The sequence below is a fragment of the Oncorhynchus tshawytscha genome, linkage group LG08 (assembly GCF_018296145.1).
Source record: "Oncorhynchus tshawytscha isolate Ot180627B linkage group LG08, Otsh_v2.0, whole genome shotgun sequence".
NCBI classification, from domain to species: domain Eukaryota; kingdom Metazoa; phylum Chordata; class Actinopteri; order Salmoniformes; family Salmonidae; genus Oncorhynchus; species Oncorhynchus tshawytscha.
Window position 1 is genome coordinate 13899308 of NC_056436.1, and position 26349 is coordinate 13925656.

Below are 26349 nucleotides of genomic sequence, written 5' to 3' on the forward strand. Positions count from 1 at the left end.
TAGTAAATGTGTTGTGCTTGGCATTTGGCTTTGGAGGTTGCTGCACAGTCAGTCCTTGCTTACTCGGTCAGTGCCAAGTATGTGATCATGCCAAATGTTCAATATGAAGGGAGGCAGTGTGGCCTTATGTTCTAGTCAAACTGGGTCAGTTCCAAACCTGCTGTTCCATCTCAACCATATGCCCAGATCACAAACAAAGATACCAAACATCTGCTTGGGCAGTGTAGAGACTTGATTTATTAACACACACATGCATCATATATAAGTTGATGTCATGATAAAATCAGTCACCCGATTGCTAGGTGTACTGTATCTGTGTGTGTGTGTCCGTGTGTATCCATGTGTGTTGTTTTGCTGTCAGCATGGAACAAACCATTATTCCTGGGTAGTTCTCATCCTGTCACGAACTAACCACATCACCACCTAACAGTGCATGAAGCTTCCATGAGGTCCAAATCAATTTAGGGAGTGGAAGCGTCTGTCATATTGTAACAGCAAAATAGGCTGTGCACATCACAGCTGCTGCTCATCCTGTGGGCCGATGCCAGAGTCCCTCAAGTCAGGCAATTGTTTGCATACAGCAGGCAAATAAGATTTCAGATGAGCACCAAATACCATTATATGACATACTGTATAACGCTGCCTCTTTTACTCGGTTAGCCGTTCTTTGGTGAGTCTTGTCATTGCCCCTAATTAATTAATTTTTATGTAACACACAGGGCGGTAACACAGACACGCGTGGCGTGCACAGAGGGAGGGAAACAAGTCATGTTTTACTGAGACTGCGTGTGGGGTGAAGTTTTCACATCACAGTTGGGTGGAGTGCTCCCTGGGGCACCATGTTTATCTGTAGTGCTGTATGGGGCATCATGTTGATGCTGTATGGGGTCGATGCTGTATGGGGTTGATGCTGGGGATACTGTAGCTGTATGGGGTCGATGCTGGGGATACTGTAGCTGTATGGGGTTGATGCTGTATGGAGTCGATGCTGGGGATACTGTAGCTGTATGGGGTCGATGCTGTTTGGAGTCGATGCTGGATATAATGTAGCTGTATGGGGTTGATGCTGTATGGGGTCGATGCTGTATGGGGTTGATGCTGGGGATACTGTAGCTGTATGGGGTCGATGCTGTATGGGGTTGATGCTGGGGGTAATGTAGCTGTATGGGGTCGATGCTGTTTGGGGTTGATGCTGGGGATAATGTAGCTGTATGAGGTTGATGCTGGGGATACTGTAGCTGTATGGGGTTGATACTGTAGCTATAACTGACAAGTCAGTGACTAGTCTAGATCAAAATCAATCAATCAAATGTATTTTATAAATCTCTTTTTACATCAGCAGTTGTCAAAGAGTTATACAGAAACCCAGCCTGAAACACCAAAGAGCAAAGCAATGCAGATGTAGAAGCACAGTGGCTAGGAAAAACTCTAGAAAGACAGGAACCTAGGAAGAAACCTAGAGAGGAACCAGGCTCTGAGGATTGGCCAGTCCTCTTCTGGCTGTACTGGGTTTCGGGACGTTCAAACGTTCATAGATGACCAGCAAGGCCAGATAATGCACATGATGGCTATAGAGCAAGAGTCTCCAACTGTCTTTTCTAGCATGAGTGCTACTTATTAAAAAAATGAAACAATAGTGCGAGCTACAATTATTCTTTTTTACAACTCTTCCACGAGTCCTTGGTGTACAAGAGAAAGTAGTACCCAATGTTTTCTGCCAATATACCTGGTAAAATATTGGTTAATAAGCTATTCTAAGGTGGGGCCTATAAAATCTGATGTTTTCTCTGTTGTATTTTTCCTGGTTTTTAGATTTTTGTTTGTAACCACATCACCGCCACATCCAGCTTCTTCACCTGTGTGATCGTCTGTGGAGGGAGGGGGAGCTGAGGAGTATTTATTTCTGTAATAAATTAATTCTGATTGGATGGGCCCGGCTCCCCAGTGGATGGCCTTGGCTCCCAAGTGGGTGGGTCTATGCTCTCCCAGGCCCACCCATGGCTGCGCCCCTGCCCAGTCATGTGAAATCCATAGATTAGGGCCAAATGAATTTATTTCAATTGTTTCATTTCTTTCTATGAACTGTAACTCAGTAAAATCTTTGAAATTGTTGCTTACTGCATTGATATATTTCTACAGTACAACTATAGTAACAGTTTTACCGGGAATATCCTAGTTGATTATAGGGCTAGCCCTGAGAGAACAGTCAGTAAAGAGACCTGTGTGGGTTTGTCTGCATTATAAGTGATTATTGAAGAGTGAGTGAGTAACTAAGTATAATAACAGTTTTGGTGCAGGAAGTGATGAGGTCTGGTCTGGGCGAGGTCTGGTACTGTTCTTGGCTATGCTGCCCTCTGCTTAGTTGGAACTTGGAACATCAGGGTGATGTCACTCAGGAGTTCTAGAATGCTACTCTCAAATGAAGGAGCTGGGCTTGCTGCCTTACTACAATATCACCTACACAACTCTCTTTAAAACTCCCTTCAGCTGGGAGAAAGTGTTGCTACTGGATGTGCTACATGGATTCAAGCAGCATGGTGGTTGACATGTGCCTTATAGCTCAAGCCCGCTATGCACCGTGCCCCCTACTGTGGAGAATGGCTATGCCAAAGCAAAAGATAATGCATCTTAAAATAATTTTAGGATTGGATGTAGAAATTGCTTGAGCTATGTTTGCCAGTATGGTTTGCCTTTGCCATCTGTAGAGAAGGAACCTCCCTGTCTGCACCCAACCTAGTCCTCCAGCAGCTGGCAATGCCCAATATTGGAACAGTGGGTGTTTTATTCCTACCTCTCTTTATGGAGTCTGTCACTTGAAACCCTTTATGGTGCCACTGTCTGGAATGGAAACGTTGTCTTCTAAAGGTAATGTTTTATTATTTTCCATTTCTTCGTTATTGGGCTGCTTTTAGCAGATGGTGATATTTAGTCTCCTCAACATTTGCCTTAAATTAGACTGTATTAGAGGCATTTCAAGCCATTGCAATCATCTTATTTGTTTTATTTTCTGTGTTAAATCTCTATGTAGCCTGTCTTTACTTATTCATAGCTTTCTATTCCATGTAGAGAATCTGGACCAGATTAAATCATCAATAATATCAAGTAGGTGGGATGTTTAATCTATATTCAAGATTATCATGGATTTAGGCAAATTTCATGAAATCCAAAAATAAAACCTTAGCCTAAGTGTTGGCAGAGAAAGAATGCAGAATGTCCCCTTCGGTTGTTGACATGAACTCTAACTCCCAGAGTGCATGGCTGCACATTCATTAGATGAAAGTTCTAGTGTTCCAAGTTTCAACTGCTGCAGCTTCACAGATGTGAAACTGTATTGGAAATTAAATGCACATGGACTATTGATTGACATATGACCAGGACAGATACCCAGAGGGGTATGTGTGTGTGTGGTGGTATGGCTCAGTAAACCAAAGTTGAACCCGAAAAGGCCTAAGGGGACCAATATAATGGGAGGCAGCATCTCCTGTGCACAACATGGTAACTAGGAAGAGAATGATGTTGTGCCGCTATGATACTCTTCTATGTTGAATCTTCTCTCTCTCTCTCTCCCTCTTTTTATCCTACTTTGTCTTTCTATCCCCAGGCCTTGAATTCCTCTCCTGATTTTAAGTGGGGGTGGGGGGGGCATGTCTTTGTGTTTATTTAAAGCGAGACACACGGCTCTTTCTGTCTGTCTTTGTCTGTATAGTAGCTATACTTGTGTTCTTTCTGGGTTCGAGAATACTTTAGTCCTCCTCTTAGACAGGCTGTGTCAGGGCAGAAGAGAAGAACACCCTATTTTCCACTCAGTACACTATACACTCCTTTATCCCACGTGTACACACACACACACAGTGGGGTTTTCATTTTTTTCACATTTATTTTATTTCACCTTTATTTAACCAGGTAGGCAAGTTGAGAACAAGTTCTCATTTACAATTGTGGCCAAGATAAAGCAAAGCAGTTCGACACATACAACAACACAGAGTTACACATGGAGTTAAACAAACATACAGTAGAAAAATAAGTCTATATACAATGTGAGGTGAGATAAGGGAGGTAAAGGCAAAAAAAGGCCATGGTGGTGAAGTAAATGCAATATAGCAAGTAAAACACTGGAATGGTAGCTTTGCAGTGGAAGAATGTGCAAAGTAGAGAGAAATAATGGGGTGCAAAGGAGCAAAATAAATAAATACTAAAGTAGGGAAAGAGGTAGTTGTTTGGGCTAAATTATAGATGGGCTATGTACAGGTGCAGTAATCTGTGAGCTGCTCTGACAGCTGGTGCTTAAAGCTAGTGAGGGAGAAGTGTTTTCCAGTTTCAGAGTTTTGACAGCAGAGAACTGGAAGGAGAGGCGGCCAAAGGAAGAATTGGTTTTGGGGGTGACCAGAGAGATATACCTGCTGGAGCGTGTGCTACAGATGGGTGCTGCTATGGTGACCAGCGTGCTGAGATAAGGGGGGACTTTACCTAGCCGGGTCTTTTAGATGACCTGGAGCCAGTGGGTTTGACGATGAGTATGAAGCGAGGGCCAGCCAACGGGAGCGTACAGGTCGCAGTTGTGGGTAGTATATGGGGCTTTGGTGACAAAACGGATGGCACTGTGATAGACTGCATCCAATTTATTGAGTAGGGTATTGGAGGCTATTTTGTGAATGACATCGCCGAAGTCGAGAATTGGTAGGATGATCAGTTTTACAAGGGTATGTTTGGCAGCATGCTTTGTTGCGAAATAGGAAGCCAATTCTAGATTTAACTTTGGATTGGAGATGTTTGATGTGAGTCTTGAAGGAGAGTTTACAGTCTAACCAGATACCTAGGTATTTGTAGTTGTCCACATATTCTAAGTCAGAGCCGTCCAGAGTAGCGATGTTTGACAGGCGGGCAGGTGCAGGCAGCGATCGGTTGAAGAGCATGCATTTAGTTTTACTTGTATTTAAGAGCAGTTGGAGGCCATGGAAGGAGAGTTGTTTGGCATTGAAGCTCGCTGGTAATAAGCATTTTTTTTCCCCCACTTTTATTATCATTTCCACACTGCCACACAGGTCTGCGTGATATGGGCTCAAAATCTAGGCCTAGTTAATTGGTGAACTGTTTTAGCAAGCTACGTTTGCTCTCTGATTCTTGTACATTTAGAAAGCTAGCTAGCCAACTAACTAGTGATTAGCATTAGCGGCTAACACAGTTCATTTTAGCAATAACTTGCTAAGAAAAGACAAACTAGCAGACAGTAGTTTGCAGACCGTAAGCTACACAAACTAAAAGTGTAATTATATGCTGCTTTCCACAAGCATTCTGTCACCAAAATGCTTGTGACTACATGGTCGAGGAACTGCTCTCCTTGAGTGACAGTGGGCCGGGTGTAGTTCGTGGCATTCAGCAGGATAAAGATGACTCAAGTAGAAAACTGAGTAAACTATTGAAAACTGACAGTGCGTTATAGTTGTAAGGACAGACGCTGGAGACGTAAATCAAGTACAGGGAGTGACCATTTTAATGAAACACGGACTGGAACAGAATACGACCAGCGTCTGGACAGGGGAAAACAAAACAACAATAATGCTGACACGGGGATCTAACCGAGGAACAGACAGATATAGAGGGGCAATCAACAAACGTGAAGGAGTCCAGGTGAGTCCAATGAGTGCAGATGCGCGTAATGATGGTGACAGGTGTGCGTAATGAAGGGCCTCCTGGCGCCCTTGGAGCGCCAGAGAGAAGGAGTGGGAGCAGGCATTTCCTATTCATTGATTGAAACACCAGTCGATGTAAATACATTTGACCGGTCATGCTTATAGTTCTATAGGTTAATTTGCATAATTTAGTGGAATTAAATTGGCTCGTGTGTATTTTCATTAGTCTTTATGATTATCACACCTGCACAGCATAATACAGAGCTTATGATACAGAGCTTATGAGCGGATTGTCTGTCGGACAGTGCAAGAGCTGCTGCTGCTACAGCTTCTCAAACAGCTCATTCGTTGCTGCTGGAGTGAAACATGCTTTTATAAGACCAATCATTGCATAACAAATCTAAATGCAATCACGTGTTAAATGTACATTAATATAAAAAAAGTTAATGGCCACGATTAAAAAGAGCTACAAATCTTATTCCTCAAATGGTAAATTGCATAATAAGCACGCTTCCCATTCGCCAAGTGCCAATAGGCAACAGTAGGCTTCAGCGCATCACACAACACTTTGCAATGAGCTGGAGGCAGTATGCATTTTGAAAACCTACTTGATACTTAATTGATTCAAACCTGAAGGTTTTATGAGACGACTTACCTTCATTCAAAGTAAGATGTGACCATAGAACTGTAGAGGCAATTATTTTCTAAAGACTTCCATATACTATTGAAACCATGTAGCCTATTTCTCTCATGTTCTATTGGTTTTCAAATCAACTTTCTTTCATTGTCCAGTAGCCAAAGGCACAGTCATATTCCTATTAGTAACCCATGCTAGTTGTTGCATCTTTAGGTCTCCCCTCTTTCTAAATCTCTGATGGATATTTGTTGCTGTCACGTTAAACCGTTTGCATGTGCGTTTTTGACAAGTCTTTTCCTGCTAATTTCATTATGGAATGAACATACCCGCATAGCAGAAAACACAGAATAGAAGCCTGAACACTGATCCTGTGTAAACTCTGCTCTGAGAGATGAACTGCCCTCATCGCTCTGACCTGCAGGTGGTTGACTCGAAATGGTTTCTTACATAAGAGATATGATCTTTAAATAGATTTGACATTAAGGTGTAATTTGGTTTTCATCTAGCTGCAGAAAATCATTAATAATTTACTCCACCCAAACGGTTACTGGGAAATGGCCTTTTCTTAGTAGACATTTTGTAAAGGATGTCTTCCTGAGCCTTCAATATTCAGCTGAACAGGGTGAACTAAAGCCCCTTTATTTAATGCACTGACTGCTCTCTCTGTGACTCTAAAGATTACGTGAATTTCAAATAGCATTTGGTTTCACCACTAAACGACAACCAGACCACAGGTGTAAAGTAATCCCACATAGAGTATTATAGGTTTTGTCTACAAAGTTTCATCTGCCGCGTGGTCTATGGATGTGTCCCAAATAGCACCCTTTGTTCCCTAAATAGTGCACAACTTTTCACCAGATCCCTGGTCACAGGTAGTGCACTTTAAGAATAGGGTGCCATTAGCAGTCACACAGTCCTGATTCCATTGTAACATGCCAGCACAGTAGTTGTCTGGAAAAGAGCCATGTTGGCCCATATGTAGACTCTCCAGTTCAGAACACAAAGTGTACTGGTTAGTGTTTAGTGCACATGAGTTAGGATTGAGGGGGGAGAAAGAGCAAAGGTGAACTAAGCAAGGCAGAGTGTCTATATAAAAATGTGTGCTTTGCTTGAGGCTCCTCTCTCCTCTGTTTTTGACCAGTACAGACAAACAAACAGGAAGACAGTTATTTCACTGCTTCAATGCGCTCCAGGATGCAGCCTGCAGAGAACTTTTACGTCAGCAAGCCCAAGTCACAAGGTCCCAAATGTCATGGACAGAATGAAAGCAGGAGAGAGAGAGAGAGAGAGAGAGGGGGAAGGAAGGGGAGAGAGGGAAAGAGGGAGAGAACCTGGCCTTGATTGAGGCGACAGGCGACCTCCAAAGCTAGGGGAAGTTAGGCTGTGTCCCTATGGGCCCTGGTCAAAAGTAGTGCACTACATAGGGAATATAGGTTGCCATTTGGAACATAGACTAGTTTATTTTGCACTTGTGTTGCATCAGCCAGCCGGAGGGAAGAGGTGCTTGTCCTGACCTGAACACACATCCTACAGAGGGACACGTCTAATGCTGAATCACAAACCAACCCCCTACTCTTGAGCCACTTCTGTAGATCTGAGAGGATTAGATGGGTGTATATACGACCTGTCCACCCAGCCCATCAGAAGGTATAAAGATAAAGCTTTAAGCTACACTATTACCATAATGCCTATGGTCTTGGGGCTAATTAGAAGTTCAGATTTTAGAGGGCCTCCCGAGTGACGCAGTGGTCTAAGGCACTGCATCACTACAGATCTTGGTTCGATCACAGGCTGTGTCACAGCCGGCCGCGACCGGCAGACCGATGAAGCCACGTACAATTGGCCCAGCATCGTCCAGGTTAGGGGAGGGTTTGTCAGGCCGGGTTGTCCTTGTCCCATCGCGCTGTAGCGACTCCTGTGGCAAGGCCAGTTGTACGGTGTTTCCTCCGACACATTGGTGCCGCTGGCTTCCAGGTTAAGTGAGCAGTGTGTCAAGAAGCAGTGCAGCTTGGCGGGGTCGTGTTTTGGAGGACACAAGGTTCTCGACCTTCGCCTCTCCCGAGTCCGTACGGGAGTTGCAGTCTTGTCCCATCGCTGCAGCTACAAATTGGATATTAGATAATAAAAAAATGTGGATTGTAGTGAGCTGGATGCTGGAAATCAGTTGAAATGTAATGTATGTAGCCTTCACAGTTTGAGAGTGAGTTTGATCCTAGTGTTCAATTGGATGTAACTGGTACCTCATTAAATCAAACCACATTCAAAGCCAGGGTCAGGTAAAGAATGTCAGTAGATTTAGGCTACAATGCCAACCTTTGCCATGGGACTGTGTAAATGTTGAATAGCCATTGTCTTAAACACAGCAAAGGTCATTTGGCCTCGAAGGTGTGTGTATTTTTACCACCATTGTATTTAAAAGGGCAGATTGGGGAGAGGATGCAGAGGAGACCACGTGCTGAATGTTGTTCCTTCCTGTCTGCTGCTGGAGAGGATACTCTTTTCGCCCCCTGCACCTGGTCACCAACACTATAGGCCTCCCAGTCCTCAGGAGTCAGGTGCATGGTGGGTACTGGGACATTCCGTTATCCAGTCATCCGAGGAGGGCTGGACTAGTGCAGTCATCCGAGGAGGGCGTGGACAACTACAAATACTTAGGTGTCTGGTTAGACTGTAAACTCTCCTTCCAGACCCATATCAAACATCTCCAATCCTAAGTTAAATCTAGAATTGGCTTCCTATTTCGCAACAAAGCATCCTTCACTCATGCTGCCAAACATACCCTTGTAAAACTGACCATCCTACCAATCCTCGACTTTGGCGATGTCATTTACAAAATAGCCTCCAATACCCTACTCAACAAATTGGATGCAGTCTATCACAGTGCAATCCGTTTTGTCACCAAAGCCCCATATACTACCCACCATTGCGACCTGTACGCTCTCGTTGGCTGGCCCTCGCTTCATACTCGTCGCCAAACCCACTGGCTCCATGTCATCTACAAGACCCTGCTAGGTAAAGTCCCCCTTATCTCAGCTCGCTGGTCACCATAGCATCTCCCACCTGTAGCACACGCTCCAGCAGGTATATCTCTCTAGTCACCCCCAAAACCAATTCTTTCTTTGGCCGCCTCTCCTTCCAGTTCTCTGCTGCCAATGACTGGAACGAACTACAAAAATCTCTGAAACTGGAAACACTTATCTCCCTCACTAGCTTTAAGCACCAACTGTCAGAGCAGCTCACAGATTACTGCACCTGTACATAGCCCACCTATAATTTAGCCCAAACAACTACCTCTTTCCCAACTGTATTTAATTTATTTATTTATTTTGCTCCTTTGCACCCCATTATTTTTATTTCTACTTTGCACATTCTTCCATTGCAAAACTACCATTCCAGTGTTTTACTTGCTACAATGTATTTACTTTGCCACCATGGCCTTTTTTGCCTTTACCTCCCTTCTCACCTCATTTGCTCACATTGTATATAGACTTGTTTATACTGTATTATTGACTGTATGTTTGTTTTACTCCATGTGTAACACTGTGTCGTTGTATCTGTCGAACTGCTTTGCTTTATCTTGGCCAGGTCGCAATTGTAAATGAGAACTTGTTCTCAACTTGCCAACCTGGTTAAATAAAGGTAAAATAAATAAATAAATAAAAAATCAGAGGAGGGCTGGATTAGTGCAGTCATCAGAGGAGGGCTGGACTAGTGCAGTCATCAGAGGAGGGCTGGACTAGTGCAGTCATCAGAGGAGGGCTGGACTAGTGCAGTCATCAGAGGAGGGCTGGACTAGTGCAGTCATCAGAGGAGGGCTGGACTAGTGCAGTCATCAGAGGAGGGCTGGACTAGTGCAGTCATCAGAGGAGGGCTGGACTAGTGCAGTCATCAGAGGAGGGCTGGACTAGTGCAGTCATCAGAGGAGGGCTGGACTAGTGCAGTCATCAGAGGAGGGCTGGACTAGTGCAGTCATCAGAGGAGGGCTGGACTAGTGCAGTCATCAGAGGAGGGCTGGACTAGTGCAGTCATCAGAGGAGGGCTGGACTAGTGCAGTCATCCGAGGAGGGCTGGACTAGTGCAGTCATCCGAGGAGGGCTGGACTAGTGCAGTCATCAGAGGAGGGCTGGACTAGTGCAGTCATCAGAGGAGGGCTGGACTAGTGCAGTCATCAGAGGAGGGCTGGACTAGTGCAGTCATCAGAGGAGGGCTGGACTAGTGCAGTCATCAGAGGAGGGCTGGACTAGTGCAGTCATCAGAGGAGGGCTGGACTAGTGCAGTCATCAGAGGAGGGCTGGACTAGTGCAGTCATCAGAGGAGGGCTGGACTAGTGCAGTCATCAGAGGAGGGCTGGACTAGTGCAGTCATCAGAGGAGGGCTGGACTAGTGCAGTCATCAGAGGAGGGCTGGACTAGTGCAGTCATCAGAGGAGGGCTGGACTAGTGCAGTCATCAGAGGAGGGCTGGACTAGTGCAGTCATCAGAGGAGGGCTGGACTAGTGCAGTCATCAGAGGAGGGCTGGACTAGTGCAGTCATCAGAGGAGGGCTGGACTAGTGCAGTCATCAGAGGAGGGCTGGACTAGTGCAGTCATCAGAGGAGGGCTGGACTAGTGCAGTCATCAGAGGAGGGCTGGACTAGTGCAGTCATCAGAGGAGGGCTGGACTAGTGCAGTCATCCGAGGAGGGCTGGACTAGTGCAGTCATCCGAGGAGGGCTGGACTAGTGCAGTCATCCGAGGAGGGCTGGACTAGTGCAGTCATCCGAGGAGGGCTGGACTAGTGCAGTCATCCGAGGAGGGCTGGACTAGTGCAGTCATCCGAGGAGGGCTGGACTAGTGCAGTCATCCGAGGAGGGCTGGACTAGTGCAGTCATCCGAGGAGGGCTGGACTAGTGCAGTCATCCGAGGAGGGCTGGACTAGTGCAGTCATCCGAGGAGGGCTGGACTAGTGCAGTCATCCGAGGAGGGCTGGACTAGTGCAGTCATCCGAGGAGGGCTGGACTAGTGCAGTCATCCGAGGAGGGCTGGACTAGTGCAGTCATCCGAGGAGGGCTGGACTAGTGCAAACGCCTGCTTGGACTCAGCTGGAGAGGATTGAGGAGAGAAGTAGGGAGAGAGGGAAGGGGGGGTTGGGACATAAAGGGAGAGGGGGGCTGAAGAACAGACAGGTCCACATTAATGATGGCTGATGTAGGAGTCCAACCAACTGTACTTTGGAAATATTTAGCCTATAGTACACTTGTACACATGTAAATAACATCATACTGTTCATTCAACGAAAAACATACCACTTATATTCTGTATTCAGCATTGGGGTCAATTCCATCTCATTTGTTCTGTTCAACACTTCTCATACTCTGAGACTGGTGTTAGCTACCAGCTAGAACTGGTGCAGTGCCCCACTTCTCATACTCTGAGACTGGTGTTAGCTACCAGCTAGATCTGGTGCAGTGCCCCACTTCTCATACTCTGAGACTGGTGTTAGCTACCAGCTAGATCTGGTGCAGTGCCCCACTTCTCATACTCTGAGACTGGTGTTTTGTTGCCAAATAAATCAAATAGCCTTAATTTAAATGGATAGAGTCCCTTGTTGTAAGCTATTAATTCAATATTTGTCACAAGAGGAATGTTCTTCATCCAGGGCTTGTAGTGTTTTAAAATAGACCTTCTCCAGATGCTGGTGGGAAAGAATGTAGCCTAAGAGATGGAGTGATGGGTGAACTCTAATGAAAGGAGGAAGTGGAAACGGAATCACTGGTCAGTTGCACTACCCCAACAACCCCTCTGAATCAGAGAGGTGCGGGAGGCTGCCTTAATGGACATCCACGTCATCGGCGCCCGGGAAGCAGGCGTTGGGGTTTAACCGCCTTGATCACTTCATATGATGGAGGGCTATAGTTAGTAGAATACTGTTCTCACATCTAGCCAACTGTGGAAATGCTTGAGCTGTTAACGATCTTTGTGGCTATTGTAGAACTACATGCATGACACCTAGAATGAAACACACACACACACATGTATCAGATATGAGTGGGCGGAGGTCATACGGTGTCATCCTGCTGATTTGGATTTTAGTTAAATTGTAATCCAGTTTTCAAGTAATTTGATAAGAAGGTATCACTATCCCATTGACATTCCTCCCTGTTCCTGCTGCTGTAGTGTTGCATGTAGTTCAGCTGTGTCATTGTTGTTCTAGGCGGAGTAGTCTAGTCATTATTTGCCTGTGATGACTTGTTAAACCTTGTTTAACAGACGCAGAGATCCAAGGTAAGCTCAGCTCGTCCACTTGGCCTGGGTTGTGTGTCTGTGCGTTTGCACATGCGTGTGTGAGACTGTGTGTTTGCGTGACTGTGTGATGTGTGCGTCCCGTGGCTGTGTGAATTGTGGTGTTTGGGTGCTTCTGGCTCGTTAGGGTTGATAATTAAGCAGTTGTAATCAAGTTGTTTGGAACACTATCCCGTTAGAGCTAAGCACAATATTTTCAGTTATGCTGTCATCAAACTCACAGCTGTCCTGTAGGACTTTCCACATCCTCAGCAGTGTTTACCTGGTTAACCAGCATATCCTGAGGATTTCCCTCTGAGCTCCGGTGTGTTTGTTTACACTATTGTTCACTCATTACCATAATGAGGCAGGGGTGATGGTGGTGACCTTTCATTAGCGGGTCAACATGGAGCCTTGTAAAACCTTTTACGTGTGTGTGTGTGTGTGTGTGTGTGTGTGTTAGGATAACCGTGTCCCTAACGGACGTTAGTATTCGGTTTCTTGAGTTGTGTTCATATTTTTAAAAATATATAAATCGTCCTATTTTGACAATGGAAAAAGCTTTGTTATAAATTAAATGAGATGATCCTTGTGACATTGTTTGCTTCAAGGATATACTATGATGCATTTGAAATACTTAATTTAATAAAACAAACTTCTGAATGTAGTTTTCAGAACCATGCGTTGAGCTCTTGCTGCACATATATCCATCCAGGCTGCCCTGACATCGGTATGCTATTTGCCCTACTTTAACTAGCAATGACTGGGGGACACCTAACAGAGTTTCCACAAGACTTGACACAGATCAACTTTTTGTAACACAATCAGTTCTATCATGGCAAAAATCACTGTTGCTTTTAGAGAAAGACTACAGAGAAAAGAAGCCTGTTAGTTTTAGAGAAAGTCTTCAGAGAAAAGAAGCCTGTTGCATTTAGAGAAAGACTACAGAGAAAAGCAGCCTGTTGCATTTAGAGAAAGTCTTCAGAGAAAAGAAGCCTTTTAGGTTTAGAGAAAGTCTACAGAGAAAAGCAGCCTGTTGCATTTAGAGAAAGTCTTCAGAGAAAAGAAGCCTTTTAGGTTTAGAGAAAGTCTACAGAGAAAAGCAGCCTGTTGCATTTAGAGAAAGTCTTCAGAGAAAAGCAGCCTGTTGCATTTAGAGAAAGTCTACAGAGAAAAGAAGCCTGTTGCATTTAGAGAAAGACTAGAGAAAAGCAGCCTGTCCGCTGCCATGTGCATTTGCATCATTCTGATTGGTCAAGAGATTGAAGAGATGTTTATTTAAATGTTATATTATCCGGTTATCTCAAAGTGGTATGATATTATTTGAATAGTGAAATAATGTCCAAATGCCCATTTCGTGTGTGTGTGTGTGTGTGTGTGTGTGTGTGTGTGTGTGTGTGTGCGCACGCAGCATCGTATAGGAGAAATGGTTGTTTGGAGGACAGCCAGGGGATAGACAGCTGGGTATCCTTCTCTTCTACTAACCCACACACTCATATCCCAGACAGCCCTTTCACAACCTCTCTCCTCTAACAATAACAGCAACCCTTTAAACTGAAGAGCTGTTTTAACTGGTCTCTTGATCACCTATCCCTCAGACAATGACAGAGGACTGGCTGGCTGACTGGTATAGGCTTCCATCCTGTCTCACTCATACATCTGTTAGCTGGCCTGTTTATCATCTAGCTAACCTGTCCCTCAGACAATGACAGAGGACTGGCTGGCTGACTGGTATAGGCTTCCATCCTGTCTCACTCATACATCTGTTAGCTGGCCTGTTTATCATCTAGCTAACCTGTCCCTCAGACAATGACAGAGGACTGGCTGGCTGACTGGTATAGGCTTCCATCCTGTCTCACTCATACATCTGTTAGCTGGCCTGTTTATCATCTAGCTAACCTGTCCCTCAGACAATGTTGGCTGACATAGCCATGTGTCCCATCTTACTCATAGGCCTACATTGTCTGTAATCACTCCCATTTGATAAGAAATCATTGATCTAGGCTAATCTGTGATTTGGTTAGATTACACTGGAGCTGTGTTCTACTGTGCTGTTCTGTTTGTGGGAGGTCCAACAACTCTAGCCGTTATCCTCCACCACTCTTAGATTATTCTTTTGTGCAGTTGACAGTGAGAAGTGATGACACTGATTGGAAAGAGAACATAAACTTCCCAATGGGGAGTTGCTGACAATCCTAACAAGCCTTCTAAAATAATCCTCTGTCTCCATGCGGGAAGAGAGGAGAGACAGAGAGAGAGAGAGAGAGAGAGAAAGGGGAGGAGGGAGGTGTAGGAAGCGGGGTCTGGCCTAACTTCCGACTGATCGTGCCCTGCCATTGTAAGAGAAGGTGTTTCCTGTAGGGAGCTTAGCTGGTCATGCAGACCTCTGGACCATTGTATGGGGGGGATGGAAGAAGGAAGGAGGGATGTAGGAGGGGGGGTGGAGGAAGGAAGGAAGGAAGGAGGGATGGAGGAGGAGGGGGGAGGAAGGAGGGGCGAAGAGGAGGGAGAGAGGGGGAGGGTTGTAAAATTGGAAAGGGTGTGGGGAGAGGGAGGAGAAGGGGGATGTGGGGAGAGGGAGGAGAAGAGGGATGTGGGGAGAGGGAGGAGAAGAGGGATATAAAGGGATTTGGGTTAGCTGCTGTTGAGACCCTGCTGTCCAGCCATACCCTTCCTGATGACCTTACAGCAACTTCGCATTTGGTTCACTTCAAGCACGCTCAGGATCATAATACCCACTTCTCTATTTGCCTAATAGACTACCAAATAGGAATCAGTGGAACACAGAAAATCATTATACTAACTACAGTGTAAAGCACTGAGGAGCTCCATTCTCCCTCTAGTGTCATCTACTGTAGAGGAGTGACAGTTATAATGGGTTATACAGAGGTGTATAAAGACCTTAAGAAGACTACAGATCAAATCAAATGTATTTATATAGGCCTTCTTACATCAGCTGATATCTCAAAGTGATGTACAGAAACCCAGCCTAAAACCCCAAACAGCAAGCAATGCAGGTGTAGAAGCACGGTGGCTAGGAAAAACTCCCTAGAAAGACCAAAACCTAGGAAGAAACCTAGAGAGGAACCAGGCTATGAGGGGTGGCCAGTCCTCTTCTGGCTGTGCCGGGTGGAGATTATAACAGAACATGGCCAAGATGTTCAAATGTTCATAAATGACCAGCATGGTCAAATAACAATAATCATAGTAGTTGTCGAGGGTGCAGCAAGTCAGCACCTCAGGAGTAAATGTCAGTTGGCTTTTCATAGCCGATAAATCAGAGTATCTCTACCGCTCCTGCTGTCTCTAGAGAGTTGAAAACAGCAGGTCTGGGACAGGTAGCACATCCGGTGAACAGGTCAGGGTTCCATAGCCGCAGGCAGAACAGTTGAAACTGGAGTAGCAGCACGACCAGGTGGACTGGGGACAGCAAGGAGTCATCATGCCAGGTAGTCCTGAGGCATGGTCCTCGGGCTAATGTCCTCAGAGAGAGAGAGAATTAGAGAGAGCATACTTAAATTCACACAGGACACCGGATAAGACAGGAGAAATACTAAAGATATAACAGACTGACCCTAACCCCCCCGACACATAAACTACTGCAGCATAAATACTGGAGGCTGAGACAGGAGGGGTCAGGAGACACTGTGGCCCCATCCGATGATACCCACCCCGGACAGGGCCAAACAGGCAGGATATGACCCCACCCATTTTGCCAAAGCACAGCCCCCACACCACTATAGGGATATCTTCAACCACCAACTTACCGTCCTGAGACAAGCCCGAGTATAGCCCACAAAGATCTCCGCCACGGCACAACCCAAGGGGGGGCGCCAACCCAGACAGGAAGAGCACGTCAGAAACTCAACCCACTCAAGTGACGCACCCCTCCTAGGGACGGCATGGAAGAGCACCAGTAAGCCAGTGACTCAGCCCCTATAATAGGGTTAGAGGCAGAGAATCCCAGTGGAGATAGGGGATGGGTTATTATGGGTTATACAGAGGTATATAAAGACCTTAAGAAGACTACAGTTATAATGGGTTATACAGAGGTATATAAAGACCTTAAGAAGACTACAGTTATAATGGGTTATACAGAGGTATATAAAGACCTTAAGAAGACTACAGTTATAATGGGTTATACAGAGGTATATAAAGACCTTAAGAAGACTACAGTTATAATGGGTTATACAGAGGTATATAAAGACCTTAAGAAGACTACAGTTATAATGGGTTATACAGAGGTATATAAAGACCTTAAGAAGACTACAGTTATAATGGGTTATACAGAGGTATATAAAGACCTTAAGAAGACTACAGTTATAATGGGTTATACAGAGGTATATAAAGACCTTAAGAAGACTACAGTTATAATGGGTTATACAGAGGTATATAAAGACTAAGAAGACTACAGTTATAATGGGTTATACAGAGGTATATAAAGACCTTAAGAAGACTACAGTTATAATGGGTTATACAGAGGTATATAAAGACCTTAAGAAGAACGAGAAAAGGAAGTGAAGTTGTTTATTCAAAGGAGGAAATGCTGCTTTATTCAAATGTTTTCTCTAATAATCTTGTTCCCCCGCCCTTTCCCTATCTCTCTGTTTGTCCTTTCTTTCTCTCTCTAGCTGAGAAGGTGTCATCACTGGGGAAGGACTGGCATAAGTTCTGTCTGAAGTGTGGCCGCTGTAACAAAACCCTGAACGCAGGAGGACATGCTGAGGTGAACATTTTTGTAGGGGTTGATACATATTTCGTAATGGAAAATCAAGTGTGCAATTTCTAAGTGGAAATTACAAAGTTAAGATGCAACATCTGTAGATCCACCTGGTATAGCTTATGGTAAAACCCATGTTTTATTTAACTAGGCAAGTCAGTTAAGAACAAATTCTTATTTACAATGACTGCGTACACCGGCCAAACCCGGATGATGCTGGGCCAATCGTGTGCCGCCCTATGGGGCTCTCAATCATGGCCGGTTGTGATACAGCCTAGATTCGAACCAGGGTGTTTGTAGTGACGCCTCAAGCACTGAGATGCAGTGTCTTAGACCGCTGCGCCACTCGGGAGCCCCCCAATGCAGGCCTCAATTTTGTATTGACTATTTGACACACGCTCACTCTCTCACACACACTCCCTCTCTCTCTCACTCTCTCACTCTCTCACTCACACACACCCAGATGGATCAGCAGCTCTCAGAATATCACTGAAACATGACCATCACTATACTATAGGCCTACAGTTTAGCCTACAGCTGTACACTAGATTTGCGGCCGATGTCCTTGCTGAAGGTTAGCTGTTTGTCTAGTCACTTTAGGACCTAGCAAGCCAGCCAGCCCATAGAATTACCAGTATAACATATTGTAAAAGGGTTACTCCGTTAGACAGCCATTCTTGTTTCTATCTCCACCATATCTGTGTGTTATAGTCAATCTACTGTATATCCCCTCCAGTCCTCTCTCATATCTCCTTCACACATGCTGTTACTGTACGTCACTGTGAAACTGCACTGTCCCTGGATCAGTACAGGAATAGTGAACATCTCCTCCTGTGTGACACAACACTGTCCCTGGATCAGAACAGAACAGGAATAGTGAACATCTCCTCCTGTGTGAAACAGCACTGTCCCTGGATCAGAACAGAACAGGAATAGTGGACATAGCCTCCTGTGTGAAACAGCACTGTCCCTGGATCAGAACAGAACAGGAATAGTGGACATCTCCTCCTGTGTGAAACAGCACTGTCCCTGGATCAGAACAGAACAGGAAGAAATGAAGGATGGGAACTCTGCATCTTTTTTTACGACACAAACTCAATTTCCCCCCAGACCAGACCTCAGACAGTCATCACTATATACTAGATGTTGACCTGGCCTGTGACCAGGCTAGTAGTGGGTGCTGCCAGACCTGGCCTGGGTTGTTTAATCTCTGTATATATTACATGTCCTCTAGTCTGTCCTCAGCAGATTCTACACACACACACACACACACAGAGCGATTACATGTCCTCTAGTCCGTCCTCTCCTCTCGATGAACAGACAGCAGATTCCACACACACAGTGTGTACCCTATCGTCATGGAAACAGAAGGGCGGGTTCATAGATAGGGGGTTATTGGTGTACTATAACGCTATAAGACGACAAGGGCTGTAGCCAGTGTGATATATGCTGTGAAGAGATACCACTTCCAGGCCCAGTAAATCACATATCTCCTGTGAGGAGATCCCTCTTACATACTCTCTCCTCGCCTCCTCCTCAACTGTATTGGAGGAGAGTATCCAAGGTCCCTCTCTCCCCTCGAACCTCCTCCAATCCATTTTGCGAACGTGGTGAGGTGAGAAGTGGAGGAAAGATGAATTTGGACCGGACTGGATGTCTGCTCTCTGGTCTAGACCCTGATCCTCCTACTGACTGACTGGCTGACTGGATGTCTGCTCTCTGGTCTAGACCCTGATCCTCCTACTGACTGACTGGCTGACTGGATGTCTGCTCTCTGGTCTAGACCCTGATCCTCCTACTGGCTGACTGGATGTCTCCTCTCTGGTCTAGACCCTGATCATCCTACTGACTCACTGGCTGACTGGATGTCTGTTCTCTGGTCTAGACCCTGATGATCCTCCTACTGGCTGACTGGATGTCTCCTCTCTGGTCTAGACCCTGATGATCCTACTGACTGACTGGCTGACTGGATGTCTCCTCTCTGGTCTAGACCCTGATGATCCTACTGACTGACTGGATGTCTGGTCTAGACCCTGATCCCTACTGGCTGACTGGATGTCTGCTCTCTGGTCTAGACCCTGATCCTCCTACTGGCTGACTGCATGTCTCCTCTCTAGTCTAGACCCTGATCCTCCTACTGACTGACTGGATGTCTGCTCTCTGGTCTAGACCCTGATGATCCTCCTACTGACTGGCTGGCTGACTGGCTGACCTAGGCCACTCTGTTGTTACATCACCACTGTCTCCTCTTCTCTTCTGGACGATGGTCTGGTATCTGTCCCAGGCCCTGATCCCTCTGCTGTCTGGCTGCCTGTTACATGACTGTTTGATTTGACCACTGACAACAATTACATGACCACCAATCCGTAATCCTCCAACCAAAACCATTCTCCTGAACAGGACCCGAATGTGATGCGTTTGGTTTGATCCCCACTTTCCATTCTCCCATGTCTGTGTGTTGCATCTACACCGTATGTCCAAACGTTGTCGTTGTAACCAGGATACCAGTACTGTTGATTTATCAGACTCTTTCTCAGACTCTTTCTCAGGATGCTGTGGTGCTTTTTATCTCTGTCTCAGCCCCTCTCTCTCACACACACACACACACACACAATGCATGAGTCTGGCTAGAAAAAGGAAATTGCCAAGATATGGTTGTTAGTCTTGTGTTTTAGACTTGTTATTTACTCCCTGTCTGTCATTCTCCTCTTCTTTATTCCCTTTACACAGCATGATGGGAAGCCCTTCTGCCACAAACCCTGCTATGCTGCCCTCTTCGGACCAAAAGGTGCAGTACACTCATATGTCTGTCCAAAGCCCAGTGGTTAAAACTATCTGACGATCTTCAAACTGACTTCCTAATAACCTCCAGTTTGATTGTACTGTTTAGAAACACACTGTTGTGTAGTAAGCAGATGGGCTGAACCACAGCCATATGTTATGATTGCTAAATGTTTGGAAATATGTTCTATGAAATAATATGTATCTTATGATATATATATATATATATATATATATATATATATTAGCTCTGGGCTGAACCTGACCTATGATCTCTGTAGGTGTAAACATCGGTGGAGCAGGGTCCTATGTGTATGAAGCCCCCCTCAACAATAGCCCGACCCCTACTGACGTGGACGCCCCCCCCAAACCTGAGGAGAAGGCAGCATTGGCACCCAGGGCTCCTGTCAAAGGTACATGTTTACATGTGTCCACGTGTGTAACTGATGACATGTGAAATATTGGAAGTAGCTGCCTTTGTTAGAAAGGATTAGCAGACTGTGTGTGTTGTCTTCCTGCTGACTCAAACCCTACAGGTTAACACCAGGCTCACTCCAGGGGAAGGGCTAACACCAGGCTAACACCAGGCTAACACCAGGCTAACACCAGGCTAACACCAGGCTAACACCAGGCTAACACCAGGCTAACTCCAGGTGAAGGGCTAACATCAGGCTAACACCAGGCTCACTCCAGGGGAAGGGCTAACACCAGGCTAACACCAGGCTAACACCAGGCTAACACCAGGCTCACTCCAGGGGAAGGGCTAACACCAGGCTAACAACAGGTTAACACCAGGCTAACAACAGGCTAACACCAGGGAAGGGCTAACAACAGGCTAACACCAGGGGAAGGGCTAACAACAGGCTAACACCAGGCTAACAACAGGCTAACACCAGGGGAAGGGCTAACAACAGGCTAACACCAGGCTAACAACAGGCTAACACCAGGCTCACTCCAGGGGAAAGGCTAACATCAGGCTAACAACAGGTTAACACCAGGCTCACTCCAGGGGAAAGGCTAACAACAGGTTAACACCAGGGTCACTCCAGGGGGTTAACATCAGGCTAACAACAGGGGAAAGGTTAACATCAGGCTCACTCCAGGGGAAAGGCTAACATCAGGTTAACACCAGGCTCACTCCAGGGGAAAGGCTAACATCAGGCTAACACCAGGGGAAAGGTTAACATCAAGCTAACAACAGGTTAACACCAGGCTCACTCCAGGGGAAGGGTTAACATCAGGCTAACAACAGGGGAAAGGTTAACATCAGGCTCACTCCAGGGGAAAGGCTAACATCAGGTTAATACCAGGCTCACTCCAGGGGAAAGGCTAACATCAGGTTAACACCAGGCTCACTCCAGGGGAAAGGCTAACATCAGGCTAACACCAGGGAAATGTTAACATCAGGCTAACAACAGGTTAACACCAGGCTCACTCCAGGGGAAAGGCTAACATCAGGTTAACACCAGGTTAACACCAGGCTCACTCCAGGGGAAAGGCTAACATCAGGCTAACACTAGGGGAAATGTTAACATCAGGCTAACAACAGGTTAACACCAGGCTCACTCCAGGGGAAAGGCTAACATCAGGCTAACATCAGGCTCACTCCAGGGGAAAGGCTAACATCAGGTTAACTCCAGGGGAAAGGCTAACATCAGGCTAACATCAGGCTAACACCAGGCTAACACCAGGGGAAAGGCTAACATCAGGCTAACACCAGGCTCACTCCAGGGGTAAGGCTAACATCAGGCTAACACCAGGCTAACACCAGGCTCACTCCAGGGGTAAGGCTAACATCAGGCTAACATCAGGTTAACACCAGGCTCACTCCAGGGGAAAGGCTAACATCAGGCTAACAACAACACCAGGGGTAAGGCAGGGGAAAGGCTAACATCAGGCTAAATCACACCAGGGGGAAAGGCTAAATCATCAGGCTCAGGCTCACTCCAGGGGAAAGGCTAACATCAGGCTAACACCAGGCTAACACCAGGGGTAAGGCTAACATCAGGCTAACACCAGGGGTAAGGCTAACATCAGGCTAACACCAGGGGTAAGGCTAACATCAGGCTAACACCAGGGGTAAGGCTAACATCAGGCTAACACCAGGGGTAAGGCTAACATCAGGCTAACACCAGGGGTAAGGCTAACATCAGGCTAACACCAGGGGTAAGGCTAACACCAGGCTCACTCCAGGGGTAAGGCTAACATCAGGCTAACACCAGGCTCACTCCAGGGGTAAGGCTAACATCAGGCTAACATCAGGTTAACACCAGGCTCACTCCAGGGGTAAGGCTAACATCAGGCTAACATCAGGTTAACACCAGGCTCACTCCAGGGGAAAGGCTAACATCAGGCTAACACCAGGGGTAAGGCTAAAATCAGGCTCACTCCAGGGGAAAGGCTAACATCAGGCTAACATCAGGCTAACACCAGGGGTAAGGCTAACATCAGGTTAACACCAGGGGTAAGGCTAACATCAGGCTAACACCAGGCTCACTCCAGGGGTAAGGCTAAGACCAGGCTCACTCCGGTGGAAAGGTTAACACCAGGCTCACTCTAGGGACAATCACAGGGTAGTTTATTTAGCTGTTCACACTGGGGTTTTGCACCGTTGCAGGCCGTAGGCCATACTACTGTGTGTGTGTATGTGTGTACAGCTTCCAGCATCACTACCTTCTCTGGTGAGGCCAACCTGTGTCCCAGGTGTAACAAGAAGGTCTACTTTGGTAAGTAGCCATTATATTAAGTACCTATCACACACTACCAGGGTGAGAATTAACTGTTGTGCAGTTGCCATGGTATTGTGTGCTCCTGTGTGTCATTCCCTTGAATTACGTTTCAAACATATCTGAGGCACCTGCTGAGGCAACCCTGAGATGAATGCATCTCATTTCTAAGGTGTGTGTGTGTGTGTGTGTGACAGCTGAGAAGGTGACTTCCCTGGGGAAGGACTGGCATCGGCCCTGTCTCCGCTGTGAGAGGTGCAGCAAGACCCTGGCCGCCGGCAGCCATGCAGAGGTAGGAGAGAGAGAGGGATGTATAGGATGGGAGGTGATGGAGAAAGAAGGGATGAGGATGGGGTGAAAGGGGTATTTAAACAGGAAGGGGCCAGCTATTCAAAGACTGTGTTCAAAGGAGTTGGCCTGAACAAGGCCCTGACTGCACAAAATCACTGGTCTACAAATAAGCTTGCATCCTAAATAACTAGTCATTATTAATATCAGGGAATCTATACAACACCTTGTATAGGCTGGTCTTCTTGAATGCACCTAAATATGATTTTTATTTTACTAGGCAAGTCAGTTAAGAACAAATTGTTATTTTCAATGACGGCCTAGGAACAGTGGGTTAACTGCCTTGTTCAGGGGCAGAATTACAGATTTTTACCTTGGCAGCTCGGTGATTCAATCTTGCAACCTTTCGGTTACTAGTCCAAGGCTCTGACCACTAGGCTACCTGCCGCCCGATAAATGTGTTCTAATATGGATATTCTCAATGAATACGTGGTATGGTTACATTGTTTTATATTTCTTTACAGCATGATGGCCAACCATACTGCCACAAGCCATGCTATGCTTGTCTCTTCGGACCCAAAGGTAGGCGCGTCGCTAGTCTTTATTCAACCACCAGGTGGTGCTGTTGTCTGCCATGTATTAGCTGTACTGTAACAGTAGTCTATGCAGTGTAGAATTGCTTTTTAAAGAACCCACTCATATTGCTCTTCCGACACAAAGGTGATGCAACTTACTCAGACTGTTTCAAACCACCAACTGAAAATAAATGATTTGTTATACTACAATACATTTTCCGCTTGTGATCCTCCCTAGACGTCTGAAAATGTCTGCACTCACTACTGTAAGTCGCTCTGGATAAGATCTCCTGCTAAATGACTCAAATGTAAAACGTGTTCTTGTCTCTCCAGGGGTGAACACTGGTGGTGTAGGCAGCTACATCTACGAGAAGGATGTCTGCACAGAGGCCCAGCCCTGAGCTGCTGCTGTCTGCCCCGTCCAGTCCCCAGCCTCCGAGACCAATCTGACTTCTCCAATACTACTTCCACGATCCAACACAGTGTTATTATCACTAGGCTCGCCTCTATAGCTCGTTCTATAAGCAGCCCAGAGACCTGAGACCCCGCCACTAGCCTCTATTTCCTCCCCTTCAACCCCTGAAACCTGTACCACCTGGCTATGCCCACCTCAGCCTCCTAGCACAGCGACCTTCTAAATTAAATTTTATTTACACGTACAATATATATATATTTATTGAAAGCAATTTAACCCTCAGTGGGTCTGTAGTGAAACCAAAAGCACCACATTAGTGTAGGTGAATGCCATTCTCTCTCCCCACTAAAGCATAAGGGCCAAGAAGCCCATTCTTCACTTTTATGAGTTCATGATCAGTTTATGTCATGTTTATGTATATTTACGAGTGTGGATATATACGCATTACAACCCCACATAAAATGTAACTTTAAGAACTGCCATAAAACATATTTTATTTTCATTTTATTTCTCTTTAAGTACCTTTTTAACGGGCCAGTTCAGCATAGATCCGTTGAGGGGGAGTTTAGAGACCGGGTGAAAAGTTTAAAATAATCCCTCTCTGTAAACATAACACAGTTTAGGCTTTCCTCAGAGTAGTGATACATGGTGTTTTAAAGGAAGGTGCTGCGTTGTCACGGTAACATGCTGACAGGCCAGGGATAGGGATCTATCTCACCTGGGAGAGATGGAGTAGGTGCTGATCAGGACAGGAGCACTACTACAAAGACCCAGATTTCTACTGTTTTGGCCGTCCAACTACATTCCTGATCAAATGGATGATATTAAAAACTCTGTCTGTGGGGTTTAGGTTTCAGAAAGAGTCTTGATGGTGTTAAGATGTGTTGTTTTAGGGTGGTGGGTTTTTGAGGGTAGCCTGGTTCCAGATTCCTGTTTTTCCAATGGATACCGTAAGAGTTTGCTATACAGAACAAACACATCTGGACCCAGGCTATTCTGAGGGTCCTGTTACTGGTTTGGCAGGGTCAATTGTGTATGTACAGTATTGTATAGAGTTCAGGCATGAAATCCTTTTTAAATTGGTTTGATTGACACAGGATATATTTATTGATTGGTTAAGAATATACCAGTAAAATTGCATTGTACTACAGCAACCCTTATGGGACAAAAGAAGGAAGTAAGGAAACTGAACATAAGCTGTTCAGTGACGAAACATAAACTTGTAGAATATAGACCATCCAAAAGCTGTACATTTCCATATGGTCAAAATGTTAGTGTAGTGAGGAACCCTGATGTATTCCTGACTGACATTACTATGAGCTGAAGTATTATAGTTGGAAGTAGCCTATAGAACCTTTGTGTCTGAAATAGCACCTTGTTCCCTATATAGTGGCCTGGTCAAAAGGATTCAACTACAGGGAATAGGGTCTGATTTTGGACGCACACAGAATAACTGGCAGACACTACAGACAAAGCATTCTGTTGGAATGTGCCTTAGTATTATATATAATATGACTGTTAATGATTATGATGATCAGTTGTCTGTTTTGTGTAGTAAGGCTTTGAAACACTTCAGGACTCGCTGTTTGTAAAGAAAAAAGGAAATGGCTACACTTCTTCAGTCCTGTTGCTTCTGTCTTTTGAACCCATGAATTAAACTTTCTATCTATACTTCTGGTCTGATCTCCTCTGGTTTGACCTGTGTGTGAGCCATTCTATACACATATTTACATATGTGTGTGTGCATGGCTGTGGTTTGTCCCAGGCTGACCTCATAAAACCCATGTGGTTTTCTCCTACAGTCCTCTTATAATAAACACATGTCATGGAATTGGTTTTCCTTCTACTGTTGACATAATCTGGCATATATTTTAAACTACTTAAGAACACACATGAACACATACAGTAAACACTCAAAATGGGTACTTATGCAAAACGGTTATCGGTATTAACATGATTAACTTATTAATAGTTGTTTGCTTGCCTGTATCATGTAACCCAGAGCCGTAGATATGATTGGTGTAAAACCATGCAGTCAATACAACAGACCTTGTAGCTCACAGTCATAATAATGACCTTGGGCTGACCCCACCCTGTTGTCTGAGCTGAGCTCAACCCATCCTAACTCTGTTCACTACAAGGCCAACCCTGCCTCTTTATTTATAATACACGCTTTTATGAATGCCTTGTGGGCTGTTTGTTGGGTGGTTGTCACAATACACACAGACACACACAGATACACACAGCCGATTCACTGCTCCATTACCACAGGAATCCGTTCCTGTCTGTCAACAATAGAAAGATACACTGAGTTTACC

At 45.5% G+C, this 26349-nt stretch overlaps 1 protein-coding gene and 1 long non-coding RNA gene across 2 annotated transcripts in view; both read left to right on the plus strand.

Annotated features, from left to right (window-relative positions):
- The window catches only part of LOC112256891 (cysteine-rich protein 2), a 26619-nt gene extending 917 nt beyond the window's left edge, over positions 1-25702 (plus strand). The window contains exons 2-8 of the mRNA XM_024430449.2: positions 17158-17252; positions 19977-20034; positions 20309-20440; positions 22685-22753; positions 22951-23045; positions 23566-23623; positions 23950-25702. Coding sequence (XP_024286217.1) covers positions 17158-17252; positions 19977-20034; positions 20309-20440; positions 22685-22753; positions 22951-23045; positions 23566-23623; positions 23950-24017 — 575 coding nt within the window. The 3' untranslated portion in view covers positions 24018-25702. The remainder of the gene's footprint in view (positions 1-17157; positions 17253-19976; positions 20035-20308; positions 20441-22684; positions 22754-22950; positions 23046-23565; positions 23624-23949) is intronic.
- Positions 20447-21818, plus strand: LOC121846884. Its single transcript, XR_006083866.1, has 2 exons — positions 20447-20811; positions 20964-21818. It is a non-coding gene; the product is annotated as an uncharacterized LOC121846884 (long non-coding RNA).
- Positions 25703-26349: the final 647 nt, after the last annotated feature.